General features: G+C 41.1%; 1 protein-coding gene across 2 annotated transcripts in view; it reads right to left on the reverse strand.

The window, feature by feature from the left end:
* Positions 1 to 26,303, reverse strand: part of trrap (transformation/transcription domain-associated protein) — an 82,908-nt gene that overhangs the window by 16,932 nt on the left and 39,673 nt on the right. For both annotated transcript variants that reach the window (XM_086194888.1, XM_086194887.1), the window contains 20 exons: positions 25,089 to 25,302; positions 24,867 to 24,995; positions 23,893 to 24,042; positions 22,489 to 22,688; positions 21,948 to 22,069; positions 20,183 to 20,396; positions 19,823 to 20,002; positions 19,423 to 19,569; positions 18,605 to 18,724; positions 17,248 to 17,535; positions 16,932 to 17,069; positions 16,503 to 16,615; positions 15,950 to 16,085; positions 13,717 to 13,908; positions 10,417 to 10,612; positions 9,473 to 9,591; positions 9,229 to 9,375; positions 7,574 to 7,674; positions 5,465 to 5,666; positions 2,799 to 2,960 (listed from right to left, as the gene is read on the reverse strand). In XM_086194888.1, coding sequence (XP_086051014.1) covers positions 2,799 to 2,960; positions 5,465 to 5,666; positions 7,574 to 7,674; positions 9,229 to 9,375; positions 9,473 to 9,591; positions 10,417 to 10,612; positions 13,717 to 13,908; positions 15,950 to 16,085; positions 16,503 to 16,615; positions 16,932 to 17,069; positions 17,248 to 17,535; positions 18,605 to 18,724; positions 19,423 to 19,569; positions 19,823 to 20,002; positions 20,183 to 20,396; positions 21,948 to 22,069; positions 22,489 to 22,688; positions 23,893 to 24,042; positions 24,867 to 24,995; positions 25,089 to 25,302 — 3,270 coding nt within the window. The remainder of the gene's footprint in view (positions 1 to 2,798; positions 2,961 to 5,464; positions 5,667 to 7,573; positions 7,675 to 9,228; positions 9,376 to 9,472; positions 9,592 to 10,416; positions 10,613 to 13,716; positions 13,909 to 15,949; positions 16,086 to 16,502; positions 16,616 to 16,931; positions 17,070 to 17,247; positions 17,536 to 18,604; positions 18,725 to 19,422; positions 19,570 to 19,822; positions 20,003 to 20,182; positions 20,397 to 21,947; positions 22,070 to 22,488; positions 22,689 to 23,892; positions 24,043 to 24,866; positions 24,996 to 25,088; positions 25,303 to 26,303) is intronic.

The raw sequence follows: 26,303 nt of genomic DNA on the forward strand, positions 1-26,303 counted from the left end.
GCTTCGCACAAATACTCAAAACACCCCCTTTCTGTGAATGCTGTACCTGCTCTACAACATACGCCATTCTTATACATAAGAGGGCACCCACTGTGACAAATCACACACAGAAACTGTAAAGGAATCACCATCTGAATGAGAGCACTCGACTCAACCTGAAACCTGTGTGTGTGTGTGTGTGTGTGTGTGTGTGTGTGTGTGTGTGTGTGTGTGTGTGTGTGTGTGTGTGTGTGTGTGTGTGTGTGTGTGTGTCTCCTTTGGCTATCACTGTGACTGCATAAAGCGGGTGCCTAAAGGTAGAACATGATCTGTGACAAAGCTCTCGCATATTCTACACCGTGAGCTGAGGTAAAACAAATTCTACCCACAGCCTTTTTTTTTCACAACCAAAGTTAGCAAATAGTTATTTTTTGATGTGCAGAACATTTGAAATGAACGTTTGAATTGTGTTTATAATGTGGGGGGTAGTCTGACTACTTGCTGTGGTGAACTCTGTAGCAGTGGTGTAAAACATGTGACCAAACAAGGTTCTTCGAGGTCTTTCAGCATAATTTAATAGGCTGAGATTGGCTATAAGGCACGCAAGGACCTGCTACCTCAACCCCTTGACAAAACTGTGATCATAGGGGACTAAGAATAGGTGATAGAGGAGAGAAAGGAGGTAAAGCCCAGGGACTATATAGAATATCATAACATTTAAGTATAGCTGTGAATACATATTCTATCCCCTCAATGGTGAGCATCCATGGAACCGGTCACCAATTTACCACCAAAGGTCTTAAGCTGCTTGTTTGGGTCAAAAGTGCTGCAACTGTAAATTGCCTCCAGTACAAAGAGCCTCAGCAACACATCTAAATCCTGTATGTATGCTGTACACTGCAATGGTTTACCCACGGTCTCTTATATACTGTTAATTTTAAGTATATATGAAGTATATGTAATTTTTTTTGGTCATTTTCACAAGATAAATTAAGATGAAAAATCCAATTCTGAGAGGAGAAGTGAAAGACCAGAGTCAGGGCAAATAGGAGGAGAGAGAGTTCCAAGTGGCAGCTAAGAGCAGCATTAAAGATGAAAGAGGAAGGAAGGCAGAGAGGAAGAGGAGGAACCAGAGATCAGTACGCTAATGGGAAGATCAGAAATGTCAGATTTGGGTGAAGCTGAGGAGGGCAGAGGGGAAGAGGGCGAACAGTAGACAAGGAAGAGGCAGAGAGGGAAGGTGGGAGCATGTGATGTGGGCTGTTGAGATTCACTGTTAACTTCTGATTCATCTTCCCGCCTGCCCCCAGGCGCTCTTCTCCTCACCTTCATCAATATTTCAGCAGACGTTTTTTAAACATCCCGCTGCCGCAGAGAAACTCTAAATAATTCAGGAAAGCGACAGAGATAAAGCTTGCCATGCATTAAAATGTGATTCTGTCTTTACATAAAAATAGGACGAAGAAAAAGCATCAGTATTTTACCCTCAAGTCATTATGTCCTGGCCAAACTGACCAGACCAACACCTGTTGGTATACCTATCAAATGACAGTGAATCCTAGAACTACAGTACTCAAGGTTCATACACATTACTACCAATAAATTCCATGACTTTTCTAAACCTTATAGGAATTTTTTTTAAGACCATTGAGTCCTTGAAACATTGGTTTACACACGCAAAATAAATAGAGGATTTCATGTCAAACTTCACCAACATACATTTAACTAATATTCATAATTTAGCTGATTTGATGCAACTCTTTACTGAACCTCATACACACTCATTTGAATCTGTAACTTTTCCAAACCGTCTGGCTGTGTTGAAAAAAAAAAACCTAATTAAAAAAACAAACAAACAAAAAAATTAACAGGCCTGGCACTTTCAAATTCCATGACTCTTCCAGGTTTTTCTCAGCAATGTGAACCCTTAATATTGTTTAAGTTCTATAAACAAGTAAGTAATGCACTATGGTATATACTATGGTCTAAGCTGTTACTTTTACTGTTGATTTAACTTTACATAGTACTGAGCAGCTCACTTTTGCAAAGGATTGTTAATGGGCTTAACAAGCAGCCATCTGAGATGATGCACATTATTCTGGACACTCAACTCTCACGCTGCCCACTTGTATTTCAAAACATGTCTCTTCCCTCTTTATCCGTCTCCAGACTTTCCCCTCATACAATATTCCTGCTCGGCTTTTTGTCATAGCACACTACTCTTTGAAGATCACCCTCTTTAAATTGTGCAGAAATAATACCCCATTAAGCAAAGCAAATTAGTCCTCGCTTTAATTACTTGCTCTGTTCCTGCAGTGCGGATGCGCACAATATTAACTTTATAATCATTTCTTGAACAAATAATTTAAAAACCAATTCCCCGAGCGACTAGTGAAAGCCAATAAATTGCTTTAAAAGGGGAAGTGAAAGAATCGGAATGCTTAATTTGGTAAATAGAATGCAGGAGAGGGGCCACTTTGGCGTGAATGCAGTTAATTTATCTTGATTAGAAAGACGTGCATGAGCACTAACACAGCAGCCAGATGTTTTGCCCTGAATAGATGGAGAAAGTAAAGAAAAACCTGTATGATCAATGACATCCAGGTTTGAAATTGGAGAAGACGACATTTTAAAGTAGAGCAAAAAGGGGAATGCTGGGAGGGGGTAATGCCGCCTTTCACACATTCTCTTAATTGTCAGACAATATGCACAGTGGCCATTTGACCAGTTTTCAGTGATAAAATGTTGGGACCAAGAGGATTTTTGGCTTTGGCACACAAACGGATACACTTCTGGCAACAGGGTTGGGACTATCATACCTGGCTTATTAGGTTGAGCAGAGGTTTGCCTTCTGAACCAACTAAACAGGTCAGCAGCTGTGGTATCCATGCCAACCACTGGATTGGTGGGACTCCGATGCAGTACTTGTCCACTGCGTCTGCCAGGGTGTTCTTATCATCGAAGCTGAGAAGCCACAACACCTAAAGATGTTAGAAAACAGAGATGAAGTGAGAAAAAGGCACGAGGATAGACAGGCAAGAAAACAACATAAACAGAGAAATGCAACAGTCTTGTCATTCCACCAAGACTATCACATGATATTCAATAAATCTTACAATAAGGTAACTTCTGGAAGACAGCAAGAGGCATGGTCTTTATCATTAATCAGACTTGCTGCTTCCCTGGCTTGTGTTCATAGCAGGAAGGGGGCCACAGAGCAATTAAGTACATCTTGGCAATCCTTACCATCATCAAAGCTGAGCCAAGGTAGGAGCTGATCTCTCCTCCCATGGCATGCTCATGTGTGCATCTACATTATGATGAAAACATTAACCACTCAAGAGCCCCCCATCCCCGCCTCCTTGGGTGAGCCAACCAGGTTACACAGACTGTGTATAATTACTGATAATGACTGGTGAACTCGCTTCATCCATCAGGATAGTGCACTGCCAACTCAGCTTGGCAGCACAACACCGGGGCGTCACAGGGAATACATGTAATTGGCATGTGAAGCAAGCGGAAGCCATTATTAGGAAAGACAATTAATAATGTCACCCAATGCTAACGCTGACTGGGCAAAACCATACTGTTTATAGTTTATACAGCATGAGGTAACAGGTTTTTTTGTCTCTGGGTTAAGAAAAACTCCAGTTGATTAGCTCCTCAACAAGAGTTGTGTGATTGATTTGTTTGTTTGTCTGGTAACAGGATAACACAAAATGCACCAGGAAGGTTTTCATGAAACCTAGCAAAATATGGGCCATGAAAGAGTCCTTTCAAGCTGCTACAGACAGTTAACAATGTTCAACAAACCAGTACTTAAGGGGTTTTGAACAAGAAACCCTAATGTCAGTGCTCTGATAAAGGCAGACTAGTAGGTAGGTAGGTAGGTTGTGTTACTTATTAATATAGTAGAAAGCATGCCAACTGAATATCCATCTGAAAGTTCTTCAAAGCTCTTAGCTCTTTCACTCCTATTTGTCACCTTTGCTTTGTCTCTCTATGGGGCCTTTTCTTTTAAGCGATTGTTTTACTTGTGGATGCCACACAGATCAACCAAGCATTTGTTGATTTTGTAAGGCGATGTTGCTGTGATCAAATCAAGACTTACAGCACTTCTGTACAAAAAAAGCTAACCAGTGGTAACATAAGGTTATGAATGCTAGTTAATATGTAGCATTGCTGTTTCTGAACGTTTACTTATTCCGATGTCTTACAACAGACATGGAAAATTATTTATCTGAAGACAGCTTTATTGTGCTGTCCGCTGATAAACTACAATATAAGCTATAAAATACATCAACTTTGTAGTAAACAAACACAGTGACCAGGTGCAGCCATCTTGCCGCTCCAGGAGACTCTCATGGGGCAGCAAAAAACTAAAAAACACGACATCAAAAATAGTCACAGAATTCTTAGATTTTCTAATACTTCATCCATATTCAAAAATCATGACACATTGCTACCAACAACTTCTTCATCTGTAAATTAAGTTACTATCCTTTTTGTTCTTCTTGCTGTAAATTGTTCTATTAACTTCCCTGCTGACTTGTACCCACTGGCAGGCAGAATGTTATGGTTAGGATTCTCAGGAACCAGTCCAAATAGTGATGGTCTAATCTTTCCACCCAATTTTTCATTTTTCATGAATGTATATTATGCAAAACTGTTGCCTGTAGCCACTTTATATCATGGGGCAGTTCCAGGAGCGCCATAATTTGACTTTAATTTCTTATTTAATTTCACGTTACCTCAATTTCCTGACACAGATTGATGTACACACAGCTGTCTATTGGAGTTAAGTGTGGAGCCAAGCAGGTCTCATCCATCAAAAGAGAAGGGGGGGGGGGGTCTCTCTCTGTAGTATCAACGCTAACCTCTGAATGGAATGGCATGGCAGTGAAGAAGCTGAGACGAGTGTGCCTGAGTAAATAGGCTGGATACTTGTTAGCAAGGAGTCCATCTTCTCGCCTCCCATGCATGGTTTACTAAACTGTTTGGTCTAACTGTTGGAAAAAGGTTGGTCCATGTGGAGGGTTGTGAGATTGGAGTGCCAGGGGAGGCCATTAGTCCGTTAGCACCTGTGTAAGAGGATTCACTCCACCATTGATCTGGAAAACTCATCCACACTGACTACTGCTGGGCCGTAATCGATCAAATTACTACTCTCTGCTTGTAACTGTGGAAGAGGCTGAAAGTGGAATAAAATGCATTTTGTCTCATCAACACCAATAATGTATGGGTTGGATGGGGTCTGGAAACTAGGGAATTAACCATGACCTTATGTATAAAAAAAAAAAACCTTAGTGAAGCTACTGATGGCGCTGAACGAGAGCTACTAATGTGATAATTTCAGAACGAAAATGCATTTATAATCTCCAGCAAGCTAGAACGAGACAGTTAAATAGCAGCAATGATATTTCTGATACAAGTCTTTTGCTTCACGCTCAGTTTCACACACAAATGACACCTTCCACTTTATCACCTTTGCTAGGTACTTGCGAGACTTGCTCTCATTTTGGTGGCGACAGGCATGGAGGTAACAAGTAATGGCAGAGACTCCCAAGTGAAGCTGGCGGTCCTTGACGAAAATGTTCTCGAGGTAGTCCCCCCACATTGCCCAGGCCTTCACCAGGACATCATGCATCTGTACAGCTGCTGAAAAGGCCTTGTTGGCCTCCTCTGACCTGGAGGGGGAAGGAGAGCAAACAAGATGAGTGAAAGCAACAGACAGACAGAAATATGGAGGGACACTGAAGAGCGTGGGGGTTGGGGGTGAAGGTCTCAAAAAGATGGATGCAGTACTGGTGCAGCATGGGGGTTGAAGGGGCAAAGGAAAGAGAGATTGAGTGTGCAAGAAACAGATTATGATGATCATATTCTGAATTATATACTATACATTAATAAGCACCATTTTTCATTTGCTGTAATCTTCAAGGCCTTTCCCATTGGCATTATGGAGCAAGCATTTAACCCAGCATGAATTAATGTCACCAAGTGTTCAGGCCTTTTACTATGGTGCGATATGAGTTGAACCCAACCCTCTCATACTGTGCAGATCAATGTATTTAATACTGGGTGAGACATGAGCTTAACATAGCCCTACTTTATCACAAATGACAGTGCCTCAGTGAGGTAAAAAAACTCACAGTAATGGCAGTATTTATCTGTACACAAATACATTGACCGTGAAGAGCACCGCAAGAGCTTAGAGAAATCTGCCGGCTGATAAACTTGAGAATCCTTGGGATTTCATTTTTTTGTCTCACAATCTTAAAAGTCACACTTTCCCTGCTCGATTTAGATACTCAAGTGGCACACAAGGAAGAAAAAAAAACAACAAAACAAAACAGGTGAAATCTGGCAGGAATCCCAACAGCAGAGACTAGGAAATGTATTCTGAATAATTGCCTGTTCTCACCGTGCTAAACAGCTTCTAACCACTCACTGGCATGCAGTCTTTGATTAATAAATAAGAGATATGAGCCACCCCACCACGTGCAATCCTGCAGTCAAAACAAGCAGACCAGCCTGTCAATGAAAAATATCTTTGTGAGCTTCACTTGGTAAATGGATCTCTACTTTAGGAGTGTTTCCAAAACTACTTCCCCACGTAAATACAATGAAATGTCTCCCAAGCCAATCAATTAAAATGTGTTATTATAAAAGGCATTTTGGCATGTGATTAAGAAATGGGAGTTTGATTGCTCTGGGAGTCAGAGCCGACGACCCTTCAGTAATATTTAATGGGGTTGCCTCAGACACTCTGCTAGTGTTAAAGTACATTTACAGTTTCTACTGCTCAGCTCAACAGGAGCCCAGGCACCCAACGGACTGTCATATCTTGACACCCACTTAATTGAATGATCCCCAAATCCTCATGACAACACATGATCGCAAGCGCACGCACGCACACACACATGCATGCACACACACATGCATGCGCGCGCGCACACACACACACACACACACACACACACACACACACACAATACCCCTCCCCCCCTTTCAGTGGTTAATTCTCCCCCAGTTAGGGGGAAACTTAATGATTGCAATAAACCCTGCTGAGGTAGAAGCAGGTTCTGCTGATCCCAGAGATTCCTGCAAATTGCCTCAAGTTAATTATTGAGCTCCATATACATTTAATAAGCCTTCCTCAACTCGTCTTTCACCCCTCAGGACACCATGTTGTGTCAAAGATGACAGGCAAAAAGGTGGGGCTGAAGGCTGATGGGGCGTTGCTCCACTGGCAACCCCTGAAACCAAAACCACAACATTGACACGAGCTGATGACTCAGATGTATATAAACATCTCAGCTATGTCACGGGGGTTACAGAGTTACACAATCTCAGAGGGTCGTCAGCTGGAGGCCAAAAGGTGCAGACATAATATGACTAAAATAAGAGGACTACACAGACTTCAGGGAGCACTGATACAGTCTGATCATGAATGAAGGAAAGACAGGCACAGAAAGAAATAACCACAGAAGCTTCGAAGTTCAAAGACCAAAAGGTGAAAGAAACAAATTTAAAGTTGGAAGCAAAGAGGCAATCTTGGTAATGTAGTTAAAGATCTGACAGTTGGGGGTCATACTTGTTGATCTGAGCCAGGAACATGCCCTTGAGAGCATAGAATTCAGCCGTCATCTCCTTGGTGAAGTACTTCAGGTTGGTCGACTCGATCACCTCCAAGCCCTAATAGATAAAGAAGAGAACGACCTGGGGCTTAGCTTCAAGCAAAACAGTGGTGAAAGAAGTGTCACTGAGGCGTCGCGAACAGGACACCATGACATCCTCTGTAAAACAGGGCCATAGTCACAGGTGAAAAACAAACAAACTGCTCGGTGTTCATTACCAAGTAAGAAAAGAGGTGTTAAGGGAGCTAAACATCCATTACGGAGAGCCTCTGATTAGGTGTACCCTGTGTACTGCTGTGACAAACGATGTGTAGCAGGAGAGAGAGACAGAAGCACCGAAGACGAGATAGGAGAGAGAAAAGAGAGAGAGAGAGAGAGAGAGGAGTGTCTACTGGCACTTTTAATGACTTGTGGTGTGCAGAGCTGCTTCTATTAATCAGAGTACTCCGTGGGCTTAAGAGGAAGCTCCTGAGTTACACTCTCACTGCTTCAACATGTCACCTAAAGCTACCCCAAACACTTCTTGCTCTCACTACTTTTTGCACTCAAACTACCTCTAACTACAACAGCTAAGAAATCAACCCAGGTGCCTTATTGCACACTGAATATATCTAATTCATTTTTCCTCTAAGAACTGAGTTATTTCAAAGTTAATTTCAATTTGAAGTGTTTTTATATGGCAGGTTTCTTTATTTAATTATATGAATGATTTATATAAACACTGAATTAAAAAAAAAAGTACTTCAAGTATTAACTTTAAACAGTGAAAAAATAAAATGAATGAAAATGTTACTTAAATAATTCATAAAATACTTTTTTTTTTGGATGAACATTCAAGCTGCTCGTGTTCCTAACAGGCTTTCACTGAAGGACAACTACTCCAGGACAGGTAATTCTTAGCAGCCCCTCGACCAGTCTTATCATTTGCTGTAATATATTTGTGACATCTTGGATAATAGCAATTTCTGAGCCTTGCAAACTTGATATAAATTTGAAGGGCATCGGAAAGGCTGCTGCAGTGCTGTTTGTTATGTTTCACTTTGCTCTTTCCCTGCTTCCTCCACATGGCTGGCAGTTTTGGCAAGCTCAGAATTCATGTTGTGAATGAGACTGTTGCAAAATTATTACATCAACTTGTAAGCGGCAAAGAAAACAGAGAAAGGTCAATTAGAATCCTTTCCTGTAAACGTTTGCGCCATCTGGCAAGTTCTAAAATTGCCTTATGTTTTCATCACACTTTATAAACAGATTGTAGCGATCTAAATGATTTTTGCTCGCTCTCTCTCTCACTCTCTGATAATTTTTCCAATAAAAGATTTAATGAGTTAGTTGCAAGCTGTAATAAAAAAATTATGTACTTGCTAATAAATCCAAGAAGGATGTTGAACATGACAAACATCGTTAACACGCTGACATGTATTATATATTGCCATAAAATGCTCAGGGATTAAACCAAATAAGTTTGCTTACAGAAATACTTTAACTACCCATGAAGTTTTCATTGGCAGGTAACATTTTTCCATCAGTAAAACACCATTGAGACCAGGGAGGCAGAACAGCGGGTGAGTAAATAAAGAAAATGACAACAAAAAGAGGGATGTTTTTGTCTTACCTGCATGCATTCATTCTTGCCCATTACGCCAGCCAGCTGCAAATAACATTTAACCTGTTGTCTGATCTTCTGGAAGCAGTCGACAATGGGCACCGTGGGGATGGTGTGGATACGACTCAGAATGTCCAGAGCCACATTCACTAAACCCTGCGTGATTTTACAAAAGCAATTGAAATGCAAAGCAAACCTAGCTGAAGAGTTTTTCTAGTGCAACTGAGGTGCTCTCAGTGTGTTGCTCACTCACCTGTTTGCGCGCTATCTTGCCATACTGAATGATCGCAGAAGCTGAGGCATGAACTCCCAGCATGGCATTGTTGTTGTTTGGATCGTGTTGTGTATTCGTCTCATACGTTGTCACTATGGCTGTGGACAGGCACACGCAATAGTGAAAAATTTGGCTTTTCTCATTGTACAAGTGCCACTGCTGAGGAAGTAAACCAAGACCTCAATAACACAGAGAATTGTGAATACTGAGGATGTGCCTTTGCTGTGAGGGCACTGGGGACACAGAATATATTCAAAAGTAAATGGGGCATGGCAGTGATTTTTATCAAGAAAATTCCTTTTCACTTTAACACAAGTCTGAATGCTGTCATGTATAAATGAAGTGGATGTTATTGGCATGGTGCCGCAGAACTATCGCAATCATTATTTCAGCGTCTCACATTGAGAGGCAGGAGCTGAAGTTGCTCAAGAAGTCACATTTTGTGGCGTCTGCCTCTCCGAATGGTTTCAAAGTCACCATGGGAGAGAGCTGACTGCCAGTCAAGGTAAATATGTATTTGTGTCAGAGTGAGGGTGTGTTGTGTCCTGCAGAGAGAGAAAGCAAGCCTGAGAGTGCTTTAGCAAGCTGACATTTGGAAATGTACAGAGACCCTGAGGGGGATTTGCACATTATGGCATTTTTAGAGAAGACCCAGACCTGAAACTATTGGAAACCTAAGTAGCTGGCATAAGACTGTGCGTCCTCTAGATGTGAAAGCAGAGAAGCCAAAAAAAACAATACCTATTGATCCATGGCTTTTTGTTGTTATCATCGCCTCAAAAATGTGATCTCTATACATTTTACTATGCAACTATATCAGAGGGGACTCTCATCTGTTTACCATGGGACCCTAGATTTCTGTTTCAATGTCACTAATTGAAACAGTGAAAGCACCACTAGTTCTATCAATGTGTTTGTGGTACCTTGGTAGTGATGCTGGCGCCACATGAAGATGCTGCTCCAGTGGGACAGGTCATCTGACACAATGGGCAGTCGATTCCTCCAGGTTTTTACCACAGTCTTCATGTCATGGAGGCTGGTGTTGCGTCCTAAATTGGCAGGCTGAAGCCCTGCGTTAATTTGGGCTGCTTCTTGCAACTCAATTATCTGCTGTGCAGCCTGGAGAGAAAGCAGATTTTGAAAATCATGACAATGCCTACCTTTTTAGATCTTTACCAACATTTCACGTATCAGCTCGATTAGACTGTTTGGTTCTCCATAAGTCAAAAGTTGTGTTTTTGGTATTTATTCATTTGAGGTTACAGGTGAGTTGGGCTGACACTGAGTAATATGTCTCAAGAATCATCAATGCATCACCTTCGCACAACACACAGCCAAGCTACTATAGATTCACTCACCCATTCAACTAAATGGAAACCTGCAAACTCACGGTATTTGTGCTGAGACAAACACATACAGGCAGTGACCAACTCAGTGCTGAGAGACAAAAATTTAGCTTCACTTTTTCTGGAGTACCAGTGGAAGCAGAGGGGAGCTGCTTCCTACGGCAGGGGGTACTCGCATGACCAGGAGGACTGATTTGCTGCCTTTTTTTAGCTGTGACATTAACACTGATCAAGTTGGCCAAAGGCAAGATGAAGGTTGGGACATACAAATCCAAATGTGCCTACCATGAGGCAAGTAGAGTCAAGAGGGAAACATGGTATTTCACACTATTATGACCTCACTTTCATTAACTTTATTCTTCGGATTCCTGCAAGGTGCCTGATCTGAAGTAGCAGCCAAATCGCTAAAGCTTCTCAACCTTGCAATGTATTAATGTTTTGTTTACAGTTAAAACACTGTGATTCCAGGCCTGCTCCACAGATTTAGACCAGCCAGAACACCAGCTGCACTTAATCTTCATGCTATTTTGTCATATTCTTTAAGATATTGTTTGTAATGTTTTCTTTGCCATACATAAAATGAACAGGTGTGAGTGCCAAATGCGCACTGCCGCATTGTTTATCTACTTTCAATAGTAGTTGCATATTTTAAAAATTTCAAATAAATCATTTGTTCTCCTTTACTGTTTTGCTATAAAACCAAATACACTACGGAACATAGCTTGCCTTCAAGTGTTTTGAGATGCAACATGAAATTTCTAACAGCGTTATTGTAATAAATCCATTATTCCTTGTGGAGTTCTGCCTCATCTCATTCTCATTACTTGTTGGATTTCAAGTATGATGAAGATGAAAAGTCCAAAAAGTAACCAAATGAAAAATCTGAAAAGAACGATAAGGGGGGGAAGGTGAGGAAAAGAGTTGTAAGATAAGGTTAAAGCCTGGTTAAAAAGTGTGAATATTGATTTGTGTGGAAATGAGAGTTCAACTAAGAGGTGGAAAATGGTGTATCAGATGAACAGGGACGAGGGGATAGATGGAAGCAGCAAGACAAAATGTAATAAGACAGATCAGAGTGATGATAATTCACAAAAAGAAACAGAAAATTAACACCTAATTAAGAAAAAAAAGAAGAAAAGCTAATACAAAATGCATTAGAACAACAACGGTCAATGCTAACGTGGCTTCCATCTGGACCTTTAGCTTAAGGCTCAAACTCAACAATCTGAAAGGCTCTGTTCAGACCTGGCATTAAAGATCGAATGGGTCATGGGTGTCCTGTATATGTAAATAAATCAGGTGCATCATTGTTTTTAATGTGCAGACAGGACTTCATTTCATTTCCTGTGCCTGGTCTGCCAGATTGTAATTGAAGAAAGAATCAAAACAGACAGGGAAGAGTTTTAGTTTGTTGATATTGTATTTTTTGGGGATGATGACAATGCATGTATCGATTAAATATTCCTAAAACTGCGCATGTGTGTGTGTGTGTGTGTTGTCATGTGGAATACTATTTAAAAACATATTTATGTCTTGAAGTGGCTCCGCACATCAATTTCTGTAAAATTCTGTCAAATTTGATCCAAATACCAAATTTAAAAATGGTCTAAATATATGACATATTTACGTTAAAAACCCCAAGTATTACGCATACACGCATTCATATCTGAAAACATGCATTAAAAAAAAATGGAGACTGACATTCCAGATGCCACCAGAATTATTATGCGCTCTTAATGTACTGCAATAACTTTTTTCTGGCGGACAAAAAAAGCTTAAGAGATGGAACAATTGAAAAATGATGAGAAAGACCTTCCATCTCATTCAGTGAAAAGAAGCCTCATCGATCGGCCCAAAGCTGCTCTGTGAACATACAATCAATCATTCCATTATAAGTACTCATCAATCAATATTAATGGCTACCCTCATAATCGATAGAGAAGGTGATCATCCATTGATCGTCAGTCACTGCTTAGAGACAGTATTTGATAATAACTTGATTCAAATGCTTTTTGAAACCTTATTTGTAGAGTCCAGGCCTCTCAATCTCCAGGGCTCGTGGAGTCATGAATGTGAGATATAGAGAGTTTGCAATGGAGATTTACAACAGGTTGCTCGGCTGGCTGGAGGAATAAATAGCTTGTTTTCCCGCGGCTGGGGTAAATAATTGGACCGCACATATGCGAGCTCACAAACACAATAAAGAATGTTGTCACCCGATTCAAATACCCATTTTGAAAAGATAAATGTAGTGAATCAGTACTGCGCTGAAGACTTAACCCCGAGCTCTGAAATCAAATTTTACAAAACAAAATAAATTAGGCAATACAATATTTTTCCCTATTATCTGTTAATATCAGCTGATGGCCAATTTCTAACTTTCATTCAGAGCATCCCATTCATCATGTAAATGTAATTCTGCTGCAGGTATTTAATCAAACGGTATCTGATGGTAGGGAAGTAATTACAGCCATTCTAAACTAACTCTTTCTTCCCTCCTTCTCTCAGCGCCTTCTCATTTTCCTCTCTTAGCCTCTTCTTTCCTGCCTCTCATAGTCCCTTCTCATCTTTTCCCCTGTCTATTGAAATCCTCCATGGGGGAATCAAAGAGGCTTAAAGTTTTTTGGAGGATGTTTTTAATCATCTGTCCATGTCAATTTTATGCACTGGAGTGAGAAGAAGGGGGGAGAGGCTGTTATCACCAACACTCAACTCTGCATTGTGTCAAGGTTACTGATGATCTCTCAATATGCATCTTTTCGAATGATTACTACAATAAACTGGTCTCCTTTTATCACTCTTTAGGCTGCAGATTTAGCCTAATTGAAGCCTTTTTTTTTTTTTTTTTTAGCTGGAAGACCTCTTTTACATACTAACCTGTAGCAGTGGTGTGTGCACGTGGGAGACGATATGCGGCAACCTTCTCCACTCACGGATGGCCAGGCTTGAGGCCATCTCTACCAGCCTTTCTATGAAGTTGAGCTGCTGCTCCTCAGGGTGGCAGATAGCCAGGTAGCCACGGTGCATGTTCACCTTCCAAGCCATCTCCTTAGGACAGCTCAGCTCCACCTGGAAATTAAAAAAAAAAAAAAATTAGGTATGACAAATGGATTTAAGATCCGTGTTTTAATTAAGAATACAAGTTAGGCAATTTTTAACATTTTCTAACATGAGTAAACAAATAGCAATTTAATCAGAGTATCTTCATATAAACACAATAACAAGCTCAGGATACACTAGGGAGGGTGTCTCATCATCAGATCATGTCTCTGAAAATCAAGGCAATAGATCAAGATAACTTCAAAGAACACAGTTTGGGTCGGAAATGGGAGCTTTGATATTTTCCCTCTTTGGTCAGTGTAAAAATGCAAATGTGCTGCTATTCATTCATCGTTTGTTTTCAGTTTCCACTTCTACCATCTGCTGCTCCCAGAAAACCAAAGACTTCAGCTGGTTTGATAAAATGCAGCACTGAGAAGGGGTTTAATCTCCCACTTTATCATTCTATTCAAAGGTAAAATTTTATTTATTTATTTATTTTTTTATTTTTATATATATATATATATATATATATGGCTGACTCTCAGACAGAACAGAAGTTATTGTTTGCAACTAAAAAGGGATGTTGATAGATTGGTAAAATAATCTCAGGAAACTCAGTTGGTGTATGTGTAAGCGTGCTGTTTTCCTGTGTCTCTCATGGTGTCAAGCACATCTGCACACACGCTTCACCTTGTCGTGTGTATTGCAGTTTTAATTAAGTGAAAAGTTCTGAGGGGAAAGAGCCTCTGACACTTTTCTTACCTAATTAGCACAAAACAAAAACAATACAGTTAAAAATGAATTTTAAGAATGACTTTTTCTACTAATAACTAATCAACCTTACGAATCTGACACAGAGGTGGAGGAAACTTAGAGCTATGCTATTGATTAAAATGCCGCGTGCATTAGCACTAAACAAACACTAGCTGTGGGAGCCTGTGATGTCAAAAAGTGTTTGTTTTTTTAATATCACTTAAAGAGAAAAGGAATGAGGGAAGACTAAAAGTAGCAAGACCCAGAAAGAGCCAGAAAGGGGGAAAGCAAAGGTGTGCATTTGTGTTAGCACTTCCGATGCGGAGAAAAATTACAGTAATCTGTCAGAGCGCACTTATCAAGGCTGACGCTTGATGAATATCCTGGAGACAGGGATGCCCTTATCAAGAGCCTGCTTTAATTGAAAGCAGGGACATTTGGACTTTGCCTCTGAGCTGATGAGCAGTGGCCAGGCAGCCAACAGAAAGCCTTGCTCCTCTCCTCCACTATAAAACAAATCAGCCCACAGCAGATGCCAGGGTAATTATTCACACACGCAGCTGTCGTAAATATTAGCTGCTAGCCGAGCTACAGAGCCAGGGTTGAAGAGACGGGGGTGGGTGGGGGGGCTGGAAGTAGGGAGGGTAACAATAGCAACTAGAAGTGGAGAAGTTGGAGAGGTAAGAGAGAAAAGAAAGAGAAATGGGTACACCAAGGAAGAAAGGAATGAAGCAAGGAGAAAGGGATATTGCAACATTGGTGCTGCCATCCAGACAATTTAATTAGTTGTCACCTTAGGACAGAGCTACTCAATGGATTGGTTTCAAGTCTCCTTGAAAGAGCAAAGCAGTAGTATTTGTTATATGTCAGGTGCTATCACACGCTTGCCACCCGTATACACTCTGTTTTAGGAAACATGAGGACAATAAATTAACAGACCAAGCAGCTGAACTGCATTTGCACAGCTTTATAGTCAGCTCTCTCCTTCTCCCCTGTGGGTGTGTGACTGTGGAGGGGCCAGACAGTGCCAATATCAAGTTACAATGCCTCTTCACACTAACATAAAGTCTGAGCTGAATATACAGCACTGTGCCGGAAACTGGGACCAAAATGGAAAAACGATGAGTAAACGTTGAGTCTATGGTTCACTGGGTTCAAACCTTGAGCCTCTACTTCATCTGTGACTGGGTAAGTAGAAACCTGTAGTTACACTTCCTATTTCTGTCAAACTGTCTAAGGTTATTGCATCCTCTCAGAGTGTGTGTGGAAAGCCATACACGCATTTAGTTTTACATGGTGGCTGTGCACTTCTCACCTGTACTAGAGCCTCCTTCATGGCAGCCCAATTGGAAACCCTCCAAGCGCACTCAAGCACTAGATAAGGGTTTGAGTGGCCTTTAGATTGGCCGTATTCTGTCAACGGTTCCCACTGGTTCAATTCCTTGGAACAGCTGGACGTGAGGAAAACAAGTAAGACAGAAAGTTTACTTTGAACAATACAGTGTGCTACAATTGTGCTAAACAAGACGATTGCGTCCTTTTATTTCAAGCCCAAATGTTATATTGAAAATATTATTAAAAATTTAAAAAATATTTAAAGCTACCAACCATGATCGATTTTCCCAAACAAAAATTCGTCATGGTAGTCATCTTTCACTGTATCCAGCTGTTTGTATGATGCCATTAAATTCTGACATACGTGTCATAAAGACAGTAGGCTTAATGGAAAATTATCTACTTTCAACTGTGATTTCTACCTTGATCCACGGAATAAATTCATGAATTCAAATTACAAATCTGTAATGTTTCATGTCCTGCAGCTTCTTCCGATGCATTAGACAGACTCATATATCCATCAGAAATCGTACCGTATCCAGTGGTCCTCCCAGAGCTGGTACTCAGGGAAGATGGCTGGTGACACGTTGCTTCTTTCATGCTCTTTTCTAGCTTTTTCCATTGCCTTCTCATAGCTTTCCTGGGCCTGGATGGACACATTAAAAATTTTTGGTACGTTTTTTTTCATAGAAATAAGTCCAAAAAAAAAAATCATTAACCGATACTTAGGTCGTCTTCATTGATGTAAATGTGGAATATAAACAATTAAAAGCGCTAAATAAACACCTACAGCCAACACAAAATGCTGTAGAGCGGTATTTTATAGACAGCTATAAGAAAATTGATTTACCTTACCAAAGTGACCATAACAAACCATCAGAAAACTATGTTAAGTCTCATATAAAGCTACCACACATACTTAAAATCGGTCCATTACTGCCTTGTACCATGCTGTCTCTTACCTGTTCAAAGAAGCCATGCTGCTCATAGGCAATAGCTGTGGCAGTTTCAGGGAACTTGCACCTCTTCTGCCACAGACCTGCCCACATGTCCTCTTCTTGGAGGAGAGAGTAAAGCTCTGCAAGAGAGTCCAAAATCTCCTATTGGGACATTAAGCAGAATTGAGGTCAGTTTTGCTCATTTTAATTCAAACATAAAGATCCTCCACAATGCAGAAGAGGACTTGGTAACATTGTGCATCCCTGAAATGCTTGATATCAGTAAGTCTCCTTAAGTTAATATGTGGCTCCAGTTCTCCCCAGTGTTAAAGCGTGTTACCTGTTGAGGTGGAGTGATGCTCTCCTGCTCGTAGACCTCTGCGCTCTGCTTGGGTTTGCTGTGCAGGCTAAGGCCCTTTTCAAAGGCCTGCTGCTCCAACATCAGAGTGGATCTCAGCCAGAGATTATGTGTCTTTCCCAAGTACTTCAGCACACAAGGGCGGATGGGAATAGGGGGCACACACTGAGACATGGCCTCCACAAAGCAGTTCAGGGCACTAGGCTGACAGTCTCTCTGGGCCTGGTGGCTGCCGCTGCACAGGAAAGGACTCATTTCTCCTGACAGAGCCTGGAAAAAGAAGATGGAGGCAGCAACATTAGCAGCAGTGGAATGATACAGAGTATTGATAAAAGCATACTGTTGCTTGGAATGGGATGCAACGTGATGCCTTTTTCCAGTAAGATTGCACCATGAAACTGGAAAGAAGAGGTAGAAGAGAACAGCCAGGTAAGGAACAAATGACAATGTTTGTAGCCTTGATGTGAAGCAAGACAACAAGAAACATTGTAAACAGAGTCAATGGAAGAGATCAAAAAAGAACAAGTAACATCTAAATTTGAATATCTATATTTTGTATGCATATGTACAAATAGTCTATAATGCAAAATAGTCAAAGTCAAAAACAGTGAGGTCATTTGCTTGTTCAGAACCAATCAGAGTTTCTCATGTAGATCGACTTTTAGCGTGACTGTGGGCTAAGCGCTTCCATAATCAAGACTGACACACACTCAGAAATAAATGATGTATTGCCACCGAGTATAATTTCCACTGCCCGATGACAGAATGGAACAATTAATGCCTTGATGGTCATTTTAATTAGGATGGTGGTGGTGAAGGCCAATTGGTCACCAAATTCCTGACTAAGACGACGATGTAATGATCAGCTCAGGGAAGTGAAGGCTGAGCTGCAGTAATTACCGTTTTGAAGACAGATGATAGGCTATAGGGGAGACAGGCATCAGAACAAAACACATGGAGCACATGTGTGACATCATGCACGCCACTGGGGAAAAATATCACCATTCTGGAGGCTTTTCTCTATTGATGGCATACTTCAGTCATTTAAGAGCTCAATCACTTCAAATCAAAGCCTTTCAACAACTCTCAAAATACTCACAGATTTCCTTCCTCAGCTTTCTCCTTTCCATATTTAGCATAAATTAATCTACCCTCATTAAGTAGATTTACATGTGTTGAGAGAGCCAAGGTCAAAGACAAACTGTCCTTTTAGATTTGATACACGAGAGTCACACTGTATGCAGCTGTGTCAGACAAAGGTAAAATATTTCACACTGAGAATCAGAAAATGCATGACATAGGAGCACAGGTGTCTATGTTGCCAGTAAATTGTACTCACATGTTGCTGCCTATCAGAGAGGATCTTCCAGAGACGAGGGAAAAGCTGCACCCAGGTCCTCTCAGCAAGCGGCGTCGCAATGTGACACAGCTGGACCAGAGCATTCAGGAGGGCTCCCGTCTAACACACAACAGAGGCATTTCATTTCCAACAAAGTGATTCAGCGGTTTTCAACTGATGTTCCATCCAGGTCAACATCAGTTCTTTTGAGTTGATAAATCCGATTCCCTCAGCATGATGTTAAGATGTATAACTCCAATAGCATAGACCACAGTGTTTGGCAGCTAATAAAGATTTAATGAAGTTTAAGTCGACATTTCATGGTCCATCTTATAGCCACAAAAGCCATTCTTAAGATGCCAGCTGATTTGGAACAACATTGTCGTAATTATTGGCTGTTAATATTCTATTTGTTTATAATGTTAGGTTGAAATTAAGAACATTGGGCCTCATTCATGAAATGTGTTTTCATTTATTCTTACACACTACATCTACCGTGTACCTTTTGTAGAATTTTGGACACTTTTCAAGCCAAGCCAGTTACAAGTTTACACAAAAGAATTCAGGAGCAACGATTTAGAAATAATCATCATGCCTTTCTTTCAGTCTGCAAGTCTTAAACGAGGGCTAAAAATAACTGGAGTGTTTAAGGACAATTTTTTAAATAACAACATTTCATGAATGAGGCTCAATGTTATGAATCAATTGCATTACTAAGCCATGGGAACTATATTCATAGACCAACTCACAATAAAATACTTTGCACAAACTGATCTGAAATTAAGCAAGCTCTCAGATTCCACATGGACCAACCTCACCTTGACTTCTCTTAAAGAGTCGAGGAACTTGTCATGGCGGTTTGTAAGCATGTGCAGCTGGTTTCCTGCATCTCTCTCAGCCTGGTCCTTAGTCTTGGGGATGGCTGTTTGGTCACCTGGTGCCAACTCAATATCTATCTCCACATCCTGCCATGAATGACAAGAGAGGCAGGCAAAAGTTTGGACATTTAGTGTAATATTTCACACAACAATGGGCATTTTAAGTAAATAAAATTAACTATTCGCCTCAAAGTATGCGGTGAGAGAGGAGAACTGGCCCTTGTTTTATAGAGCTAAGAATCAGCTTTAATCTGGGACACACTCCTAATGGGATAATGTGCTAATTTATGTGAAGAGCATGTTTTTGATGCTTCGTGGGGCATGTGTGTTAATGTCCTACCTCCTCCTTGGTCTCACTATTTTCCCTCTCACGCGGCTCTTGCTTGACATGGGTTGCCATGGCGAACGCAGCACGGTCATGGCTGTCTGCCAAGTTGATGACGTTTGTGATAGATGGAAGCATGGATCCCTGGCAGCTGGTGCCGATGATGGTGTTACGTTCACACACCGCCAACAGCAGCTAACAAGCACGCACACAGACACACACACACGCAAAATCCAAAACACAAGATCAGTAACAGTAGCTAACGGAAATGAGATTGACTGAGACTCAAAGAAAAAAACCTGAGGACTTTTTTTGAGTCAACAACATGTTTCAAATGGAGAAGCCGAATGAAAGATCAGAAGCGGCGCTGTTTACCTCGATGCACTGTTTGATCCAGAAGTGGCTGCCCATAGCCTCCCAGTTCTGAGAACAGCAGATGTAAAGGAGCCTCTCATAGACTCGCCGCTTCATGGAGGCATCAAACACCTCAAAGAACTTTGCTCTGATCAGCGGTTGAGTGCAGCGAAGTCCAGACAGAAAAGCTGGTTCCAACTTTGATGTTATGTCACTTCCTGAAAGATTCTCATCCCTGAATAAAGACATAGAAAATACATCGACTTGATTGACTTTTTACCCATTTACCTCACCAATGTGAAGCATGAAGTATAAATATATGCATTTTGTTGTTTTATTGTACTTTAAGGAAGCATTATATTGTCTTATTATTGGTCATATTTAGGTTCTACTATAACATCTTTCAAGTTTATAGTTTTAGCTCATTACTTTGACTGTTGACCTACAGTAGAACCACAGCAGTAGTGAACATTTTACAATGCAGTTTACCACATAGGATAACAATGACTGGTTAACTAGCAACAAGTATTAGTCTTACTTTCCTCTTCTTAGCATAAAACATTACATGACATTGATGGAAGAAGCTGAGAATTTAGAGCTGGCGTCTAATCCCTGAAAGTAGCACAAGCAAGCAGGAATTTGGTGCCAGTTCAGCTCAAGTGACATGGTACAGAAACAAATGTGCAAAGGAGGGAAAGCAGCAGAAAACATGAATAAGACGAATAAGAATACAACATTCGAGTATTTTGACAACAATCTAATATGATACCTCTAACTCTTCTGGTTACACAAGAAAACTGACAGATACATTTCCACACGTTACACCCACAAAAAGCCATCTCCAAGGAACATTCAAAGGCAGGGTGTCACTATGTTTAAATCGCCACAGTCATACAATGTTTAAGATCACTGATGTGTGAGAGGAGAGCAGTTAATACCAAATGTTGTGTAAAATTAGCCTGCAAGACTGTGGGGATGGTACAACACTTACAGTTCCACATTACACACTTTCTTAACAAATGCCATTATTTCTACATCATCCTGCTGCATTGGATGAGTCTCATGGGTATGATTCATGTAACAGAAGGAACAACAAAAGCAAAGATACCACAGCTGTGTGTTGCTACCATTTGCAGTATTCTTTTAATCAGACATTGTTCTGGCGCAGGCAGCTGCTCTATCATTCCATTATCATTACTGACTGTCCATCATGGCTTTACTGCTCATTTTAAATCTTTTGACATGAAGAGCAGATGGGGCGGAGGGATACAAGGTACATTTGGCTGATTAAATGTGTATGCGTGTTAGACAGAAAGACAAAGAGAGCCATGGTTTGATGGATTACAGGCAATAGGGCAGTCTCTCCCCTTTGGCCCCCACCTGCTAGGTGTCCTGTCAGGAGTTCCTGACACCATTGTAACCCAGTTGAAAAACCCTGGAACACTTTCTATCAGTTTCACTACCTGCTGTCGCTTTGACCTCTTTTAAGCTCAATTCCACACCTCACACTTTCTTCTATCTGCATCAATGTCTATTAATTAATCCACTGGATTGTAACCATCTCTATACATCACACAAAGATTTATCCCGCTTGCACTTCACTCTTTGTTATGGTGCTCAACGTTTCAAACTCCCTCTTCCATTTTCTTCCTTGACCCAACTTCCTGTGTCCTTTTTCCTGCCTCACCACCCTACTGACCTTCATTCCTCCTGTAAAGATGGATGTAAGGGCGACATGGCATCAGCGGCACGGGCATTTGGCCATGTGATGAATGGCAGTAATTACCTGTAGACGTAATTAACGAGGTCCAGGAACTGGGCGTTTAGCTCAAGTTCATCGGGGAAACGCTTCTCTATGTAGGTCATCATCTTCACCAGCAAGATGGACTTCTCACGAAGGTTGGGCATCTGGGATATGGAGGGATTTTGGTTAGAAAGGGGAGGCAAAGGTTAAAAGTTTTCTGATATTAAAGACACTGGAAGCAATAAGAGGGGAAAAAAAATACAAAACACATGAATGAACATTAATGCATCACAATGTCCAACTCAGCTCCTTAAGCCTTATTCTCCTCAGTTGGAATTATGTAAATGTGAAACCTTCAAATGTAATATACAAACGTGCTTAGCTTATTGTTTCTCCAAAGGTTTTTTTTTTTCAAATGTACTTCGCTGATACAGTTCCGATTTACACCAGCTAGTATTAAAGAACTAAAAGAATGATATTGCTGAATAACACATTTTTATTTCTTTCTTCATATCACATTTGTATGACTAGGTATTGTTTCACATGCTGAATTATCTTACTCAAGAAAAAGAAGTTGTATTACCTGATTGGCAGCCATAGGTGAATTGTTTTTCACCCACTCTTCCACAATCTTGACAACAGCGCGAAGAATTTTCGGGTCAGGGGACTTCTCAATCAGTGATGTGAGGATGACCTGGATGAAGTTCTTCCTCATTTCCATGCTCATGACTGACAATCGAGTCTTCACCAGATCGAGACTCAGCATTACCAGCTCACTGGTCACTATGACAACAGGGAAGTTAAGAGTTAAAGAGACAAACAGGCTACAATTAAACTTTGTAACAATCTGAGTAATTGTTCACATCTTTGTGAAACAAACTATTATTTAATTGCTTGTGGGCAGATTATTGAGCCGATTATTTAGTAAATAAGTTAAACCTACCCATATAAGACTGAAGCAATATAATTATTATAGGAACATTGCCCTTCTTGTCCCATCTTTATCAAGAGACAGGCCAAGATATTCAGGCTCACAACATCTATTCTAACTTTACTTTATCACAGAAACATACATATGTTTCTAAAATTGATGCCAGACAACACAGAAGGGAACAGCTTCAACGGAGTCAGGATAAACTGCATCAATTAGGCCTATTTGGTCAGTGAGACATGAAGTCTTTCAGGACAAAGGCCTGACTGGTCAGAAAGCCTTTGGTCTTCATGACTATAACCGCTCCTAGTGGGGAGTAAATGTCTGTGTTTCCCGATATAGTCATTAAGGGTCCATTTAAAGCACAGATAGCATCTTCTAGCCATTACCTTCTGTCTGAGAAGTTGAAACAGGAATTATTTACTGCCCGACTTCTATAAAGCTAAAGCTCAGAGCAGCAAGTAAGTGCAATAATCAGGTCTAATATAAAGTACTTAAGAAAACCAAAAATAGTTTTAATGATGCTTTAACTTGTTTGTGCTGAGGGACAAACTGAAGAAAGGTTCTGCATCAAGTTGGAACCATCAAGCCTACCCAAACAGAACATGGTACCTGTGTGTTTGCTTTAGAAAGATGAGGAGATAATGCTGGCTGGGAAGAGCAGCTACAGCAGAACATTCCCTGTGAAACCAGACTATCTGTGCAGTGAATCTCCCCCCACCATGTCAGCTATTGAGAACACAGCTGGGGCCATTGATAAAGCAATTTTGATAAAGACGTTGTATGGAGCCAGGCACTGCTGAGATACATGGGATATCGGCATTTTCAATTGGACTGTGCATGTGTATGACGTGCACAACTGACCTCACTACTCAAGCCCTTGCTGTGATTTTAGGTTGAGGAAAACATGAACACTACCCTTCTCAATACTGTCAGTCGGCTGTAAATGCAGCCTTGTAGACTTCATATTCATTTCGTTTAAAAAGCATGATAAATATGTGTCTGTCTTTTATTAATGTGCTAAACATTCTTCCTCTCCCTGTTGGATTCATGTACCAGTGCTGGTTTCAGTGACCCCTGGGTTGGCCTGCTGAGGGCTCAGGTGTTCGCGCACCATCTTCTGCAAGGACCGTGTAAACACAGAGATGAGGCGGTCGATGTAACTGGCATTGTAACTGCAGGCTGACTTCAGGATCATCAGTGTTCCTGGAAGACAAATGGCCGGGAAGGGAGGATGATGAAAGGAACGGGGTGGATAGGAAATAGAAGAATCTGAAATTAAACTCTGCGGGGTAGTGTAACAGACAAGCACACAGCTACACCTTGCTTGACAAGGACTTATTTTTGGAAGGAATATAACAAAAGTTTCAGGACGTCACAGAGGCAGGGATAGGTATGAGTAATGTCCCCCTCTGATACTCCCTCGAGGGGAGACAAATGTTAAAATGTCACCTACTCTGGCCAGACGGATGCATCACATCAGTGCAACTTCTCTGTGACAAAAGAATAGCAAAAGCCTTTTATTGACCACAACTACCATTTGGAAAACTGTATCAAATAGCATAACCCTTAGATGTCTCTCAGTATCTATTTGTCACCTTCACCCAAGGGTCATTTGTCTGGAAACCTACTGTACTTTTAAAAATAGCCAAGTGAAATAAAAAAAATGTATATCTCTATAAAATCTAGTGTGAGTTGTTTTTTTTTTTTTTACATATTTTGTGACATCTGCATGAATATTAGTAACGATCATAGGGGTCGGATGACCGGAGGTAGAAATCCTTCCCAACACAATCTTTCCCAAACCACTGGACTGTGGCCGTGGTTTTGACAAACCAGATGTTAGCCAACCATCAGCGAGGACTTTAATGACCCCCACACTGTCTCAATTGCTCAAAGTAACTGAGAGGTTGCTTGGTTTAGTAGAGAAAAGTGATGGAGTGTGGGGGGAAAATGGTGGGAAGTAACAGAGCAAAAGGGTGTATAAAGTGATTAATGAGAAGGGAAATTTAGAGATTTGGGTGCCTCACCGAAGAGCTGTGTGGGGTTAGTGTTGCTTGTGGCTTTTTCATAGCTGGTAAGCCCTTCATAGATGACCTTTCCCACAGCAGCATAGAGACACTCAAGTTCCTCATACTTAGATGCCACGGTTGATGTGCCTAGGAAAAGCGGGAGGAGACAAAAATGTTTCATTCAAACACAGAATGCTAAAGATGAAAGTTTCAATCAGAAATTCAGCCTTTAGTGCTTACTGGGCTCAGTGGGGAAGATGCTCATTAGGCGAGACAGGAGTGAGTGGACAGCACGCAGGACTTTAGTGTTGCCGCAAGTCATGCAGGCAGCAATGCCTCTCTGGAGGGGCTTGAAGTGGGCCAGGATAGCTGGGGACTGCAGCACAGTCAGCAGGAAGCAGAGAATCTCCAATCCAGTGCAGATGTTGGAGATGTTAGCCTGTGCTGGCTGCTCCTGAAAGCACATGGAGGGTGTGGGGGAAAAAGAAAGTTGGTGGATTTTCAAATCTACAATAAAACTATAAATATTTCATGAGTACATATATAAATCAAGTAAGTATTTACTCAATAAATAATACAAACTGAGAAATCAATACTGTACACACAGGTTATTTCTTACACAAAAGAACCAAGGCAATGTGATTGCAACTAAACCAAAGATCAATGGCGAACATAGGGTCCTAATTTGGTCTAAATTGCAGTGAAGTTTTAAAAGTTGGCAGGGCCAAGAGGATAATCAGAGACAGATCCATGGCGCTAATCTTGGCTAATGAACAAGGTGACTAGTGATAAGGCTCCTGGTAGATATTAGGACAGTATTGATTTTAGCACTATAGTAACAGAAAGCGACCTTGTCTCTGAAGCCAAGCAGACGAGGCATATGAAAACACACACACACACGCACATCTGCCTGACGCTAAGTCACTGTCGTGCCAATACAATGAGGTGATAAAAGGTAATCCGATTTAGGGCATTGCTCATTAGTCTGAGTATGACTGCAGGGCAGGGAGTGTATGCTCCCATGGGGAAAAAACAGTGTATTTGCATCTGCATAAAAAACTACACAGAGCCTTGTTTGTCGGACCATGCCCATGGGATCCGTAGGGGTTGTTGGGGTTTTGTGCGTGGAGGCAAAGAAAACAGTGCAGCTGATGCAATGATTCCCAGAAGAGAACAGGAGAGGTACGTGACAATTGCTGGTATATGATGATAACCTTGCCTGAACACTGGTGCCGAATCAGACCGGAGAGATGAGCGCAGACAGAGAGGAACGACAGATAAGAGAGAAAGAGAAAAAAGAGGCTGGGATAAGAGCCTGAAAATAAAAAAAAAAGGAAGTGGTGGCAAGGGACTGACGGAAAGGCGAGGGGAGATGCAGAGAGGCACAGTGGGGTGATACAGAAGGCAAGGATGAGGAATAGAGGATGAAGAGGGGCGGGGGGTTGAAAGAGAAGG

This window comes from Aulostomus chinensis, chromosome 23 (genome assembly GCF_037954235.1).
Source record: "Aulostomus chinensis isolate RoL2024-O1b breed Wild chromosome 23, RoL_Achi_v1.0, whole genome shotgun sequence".
Classification (NCBI taxonomy): domain Eukaryota; kingdom Metazoa; phylum Chordata; class Actinopteri; order Syngnathiformes; family Aulostomidae; genus Aulostomus; species Aulostomus chinensis.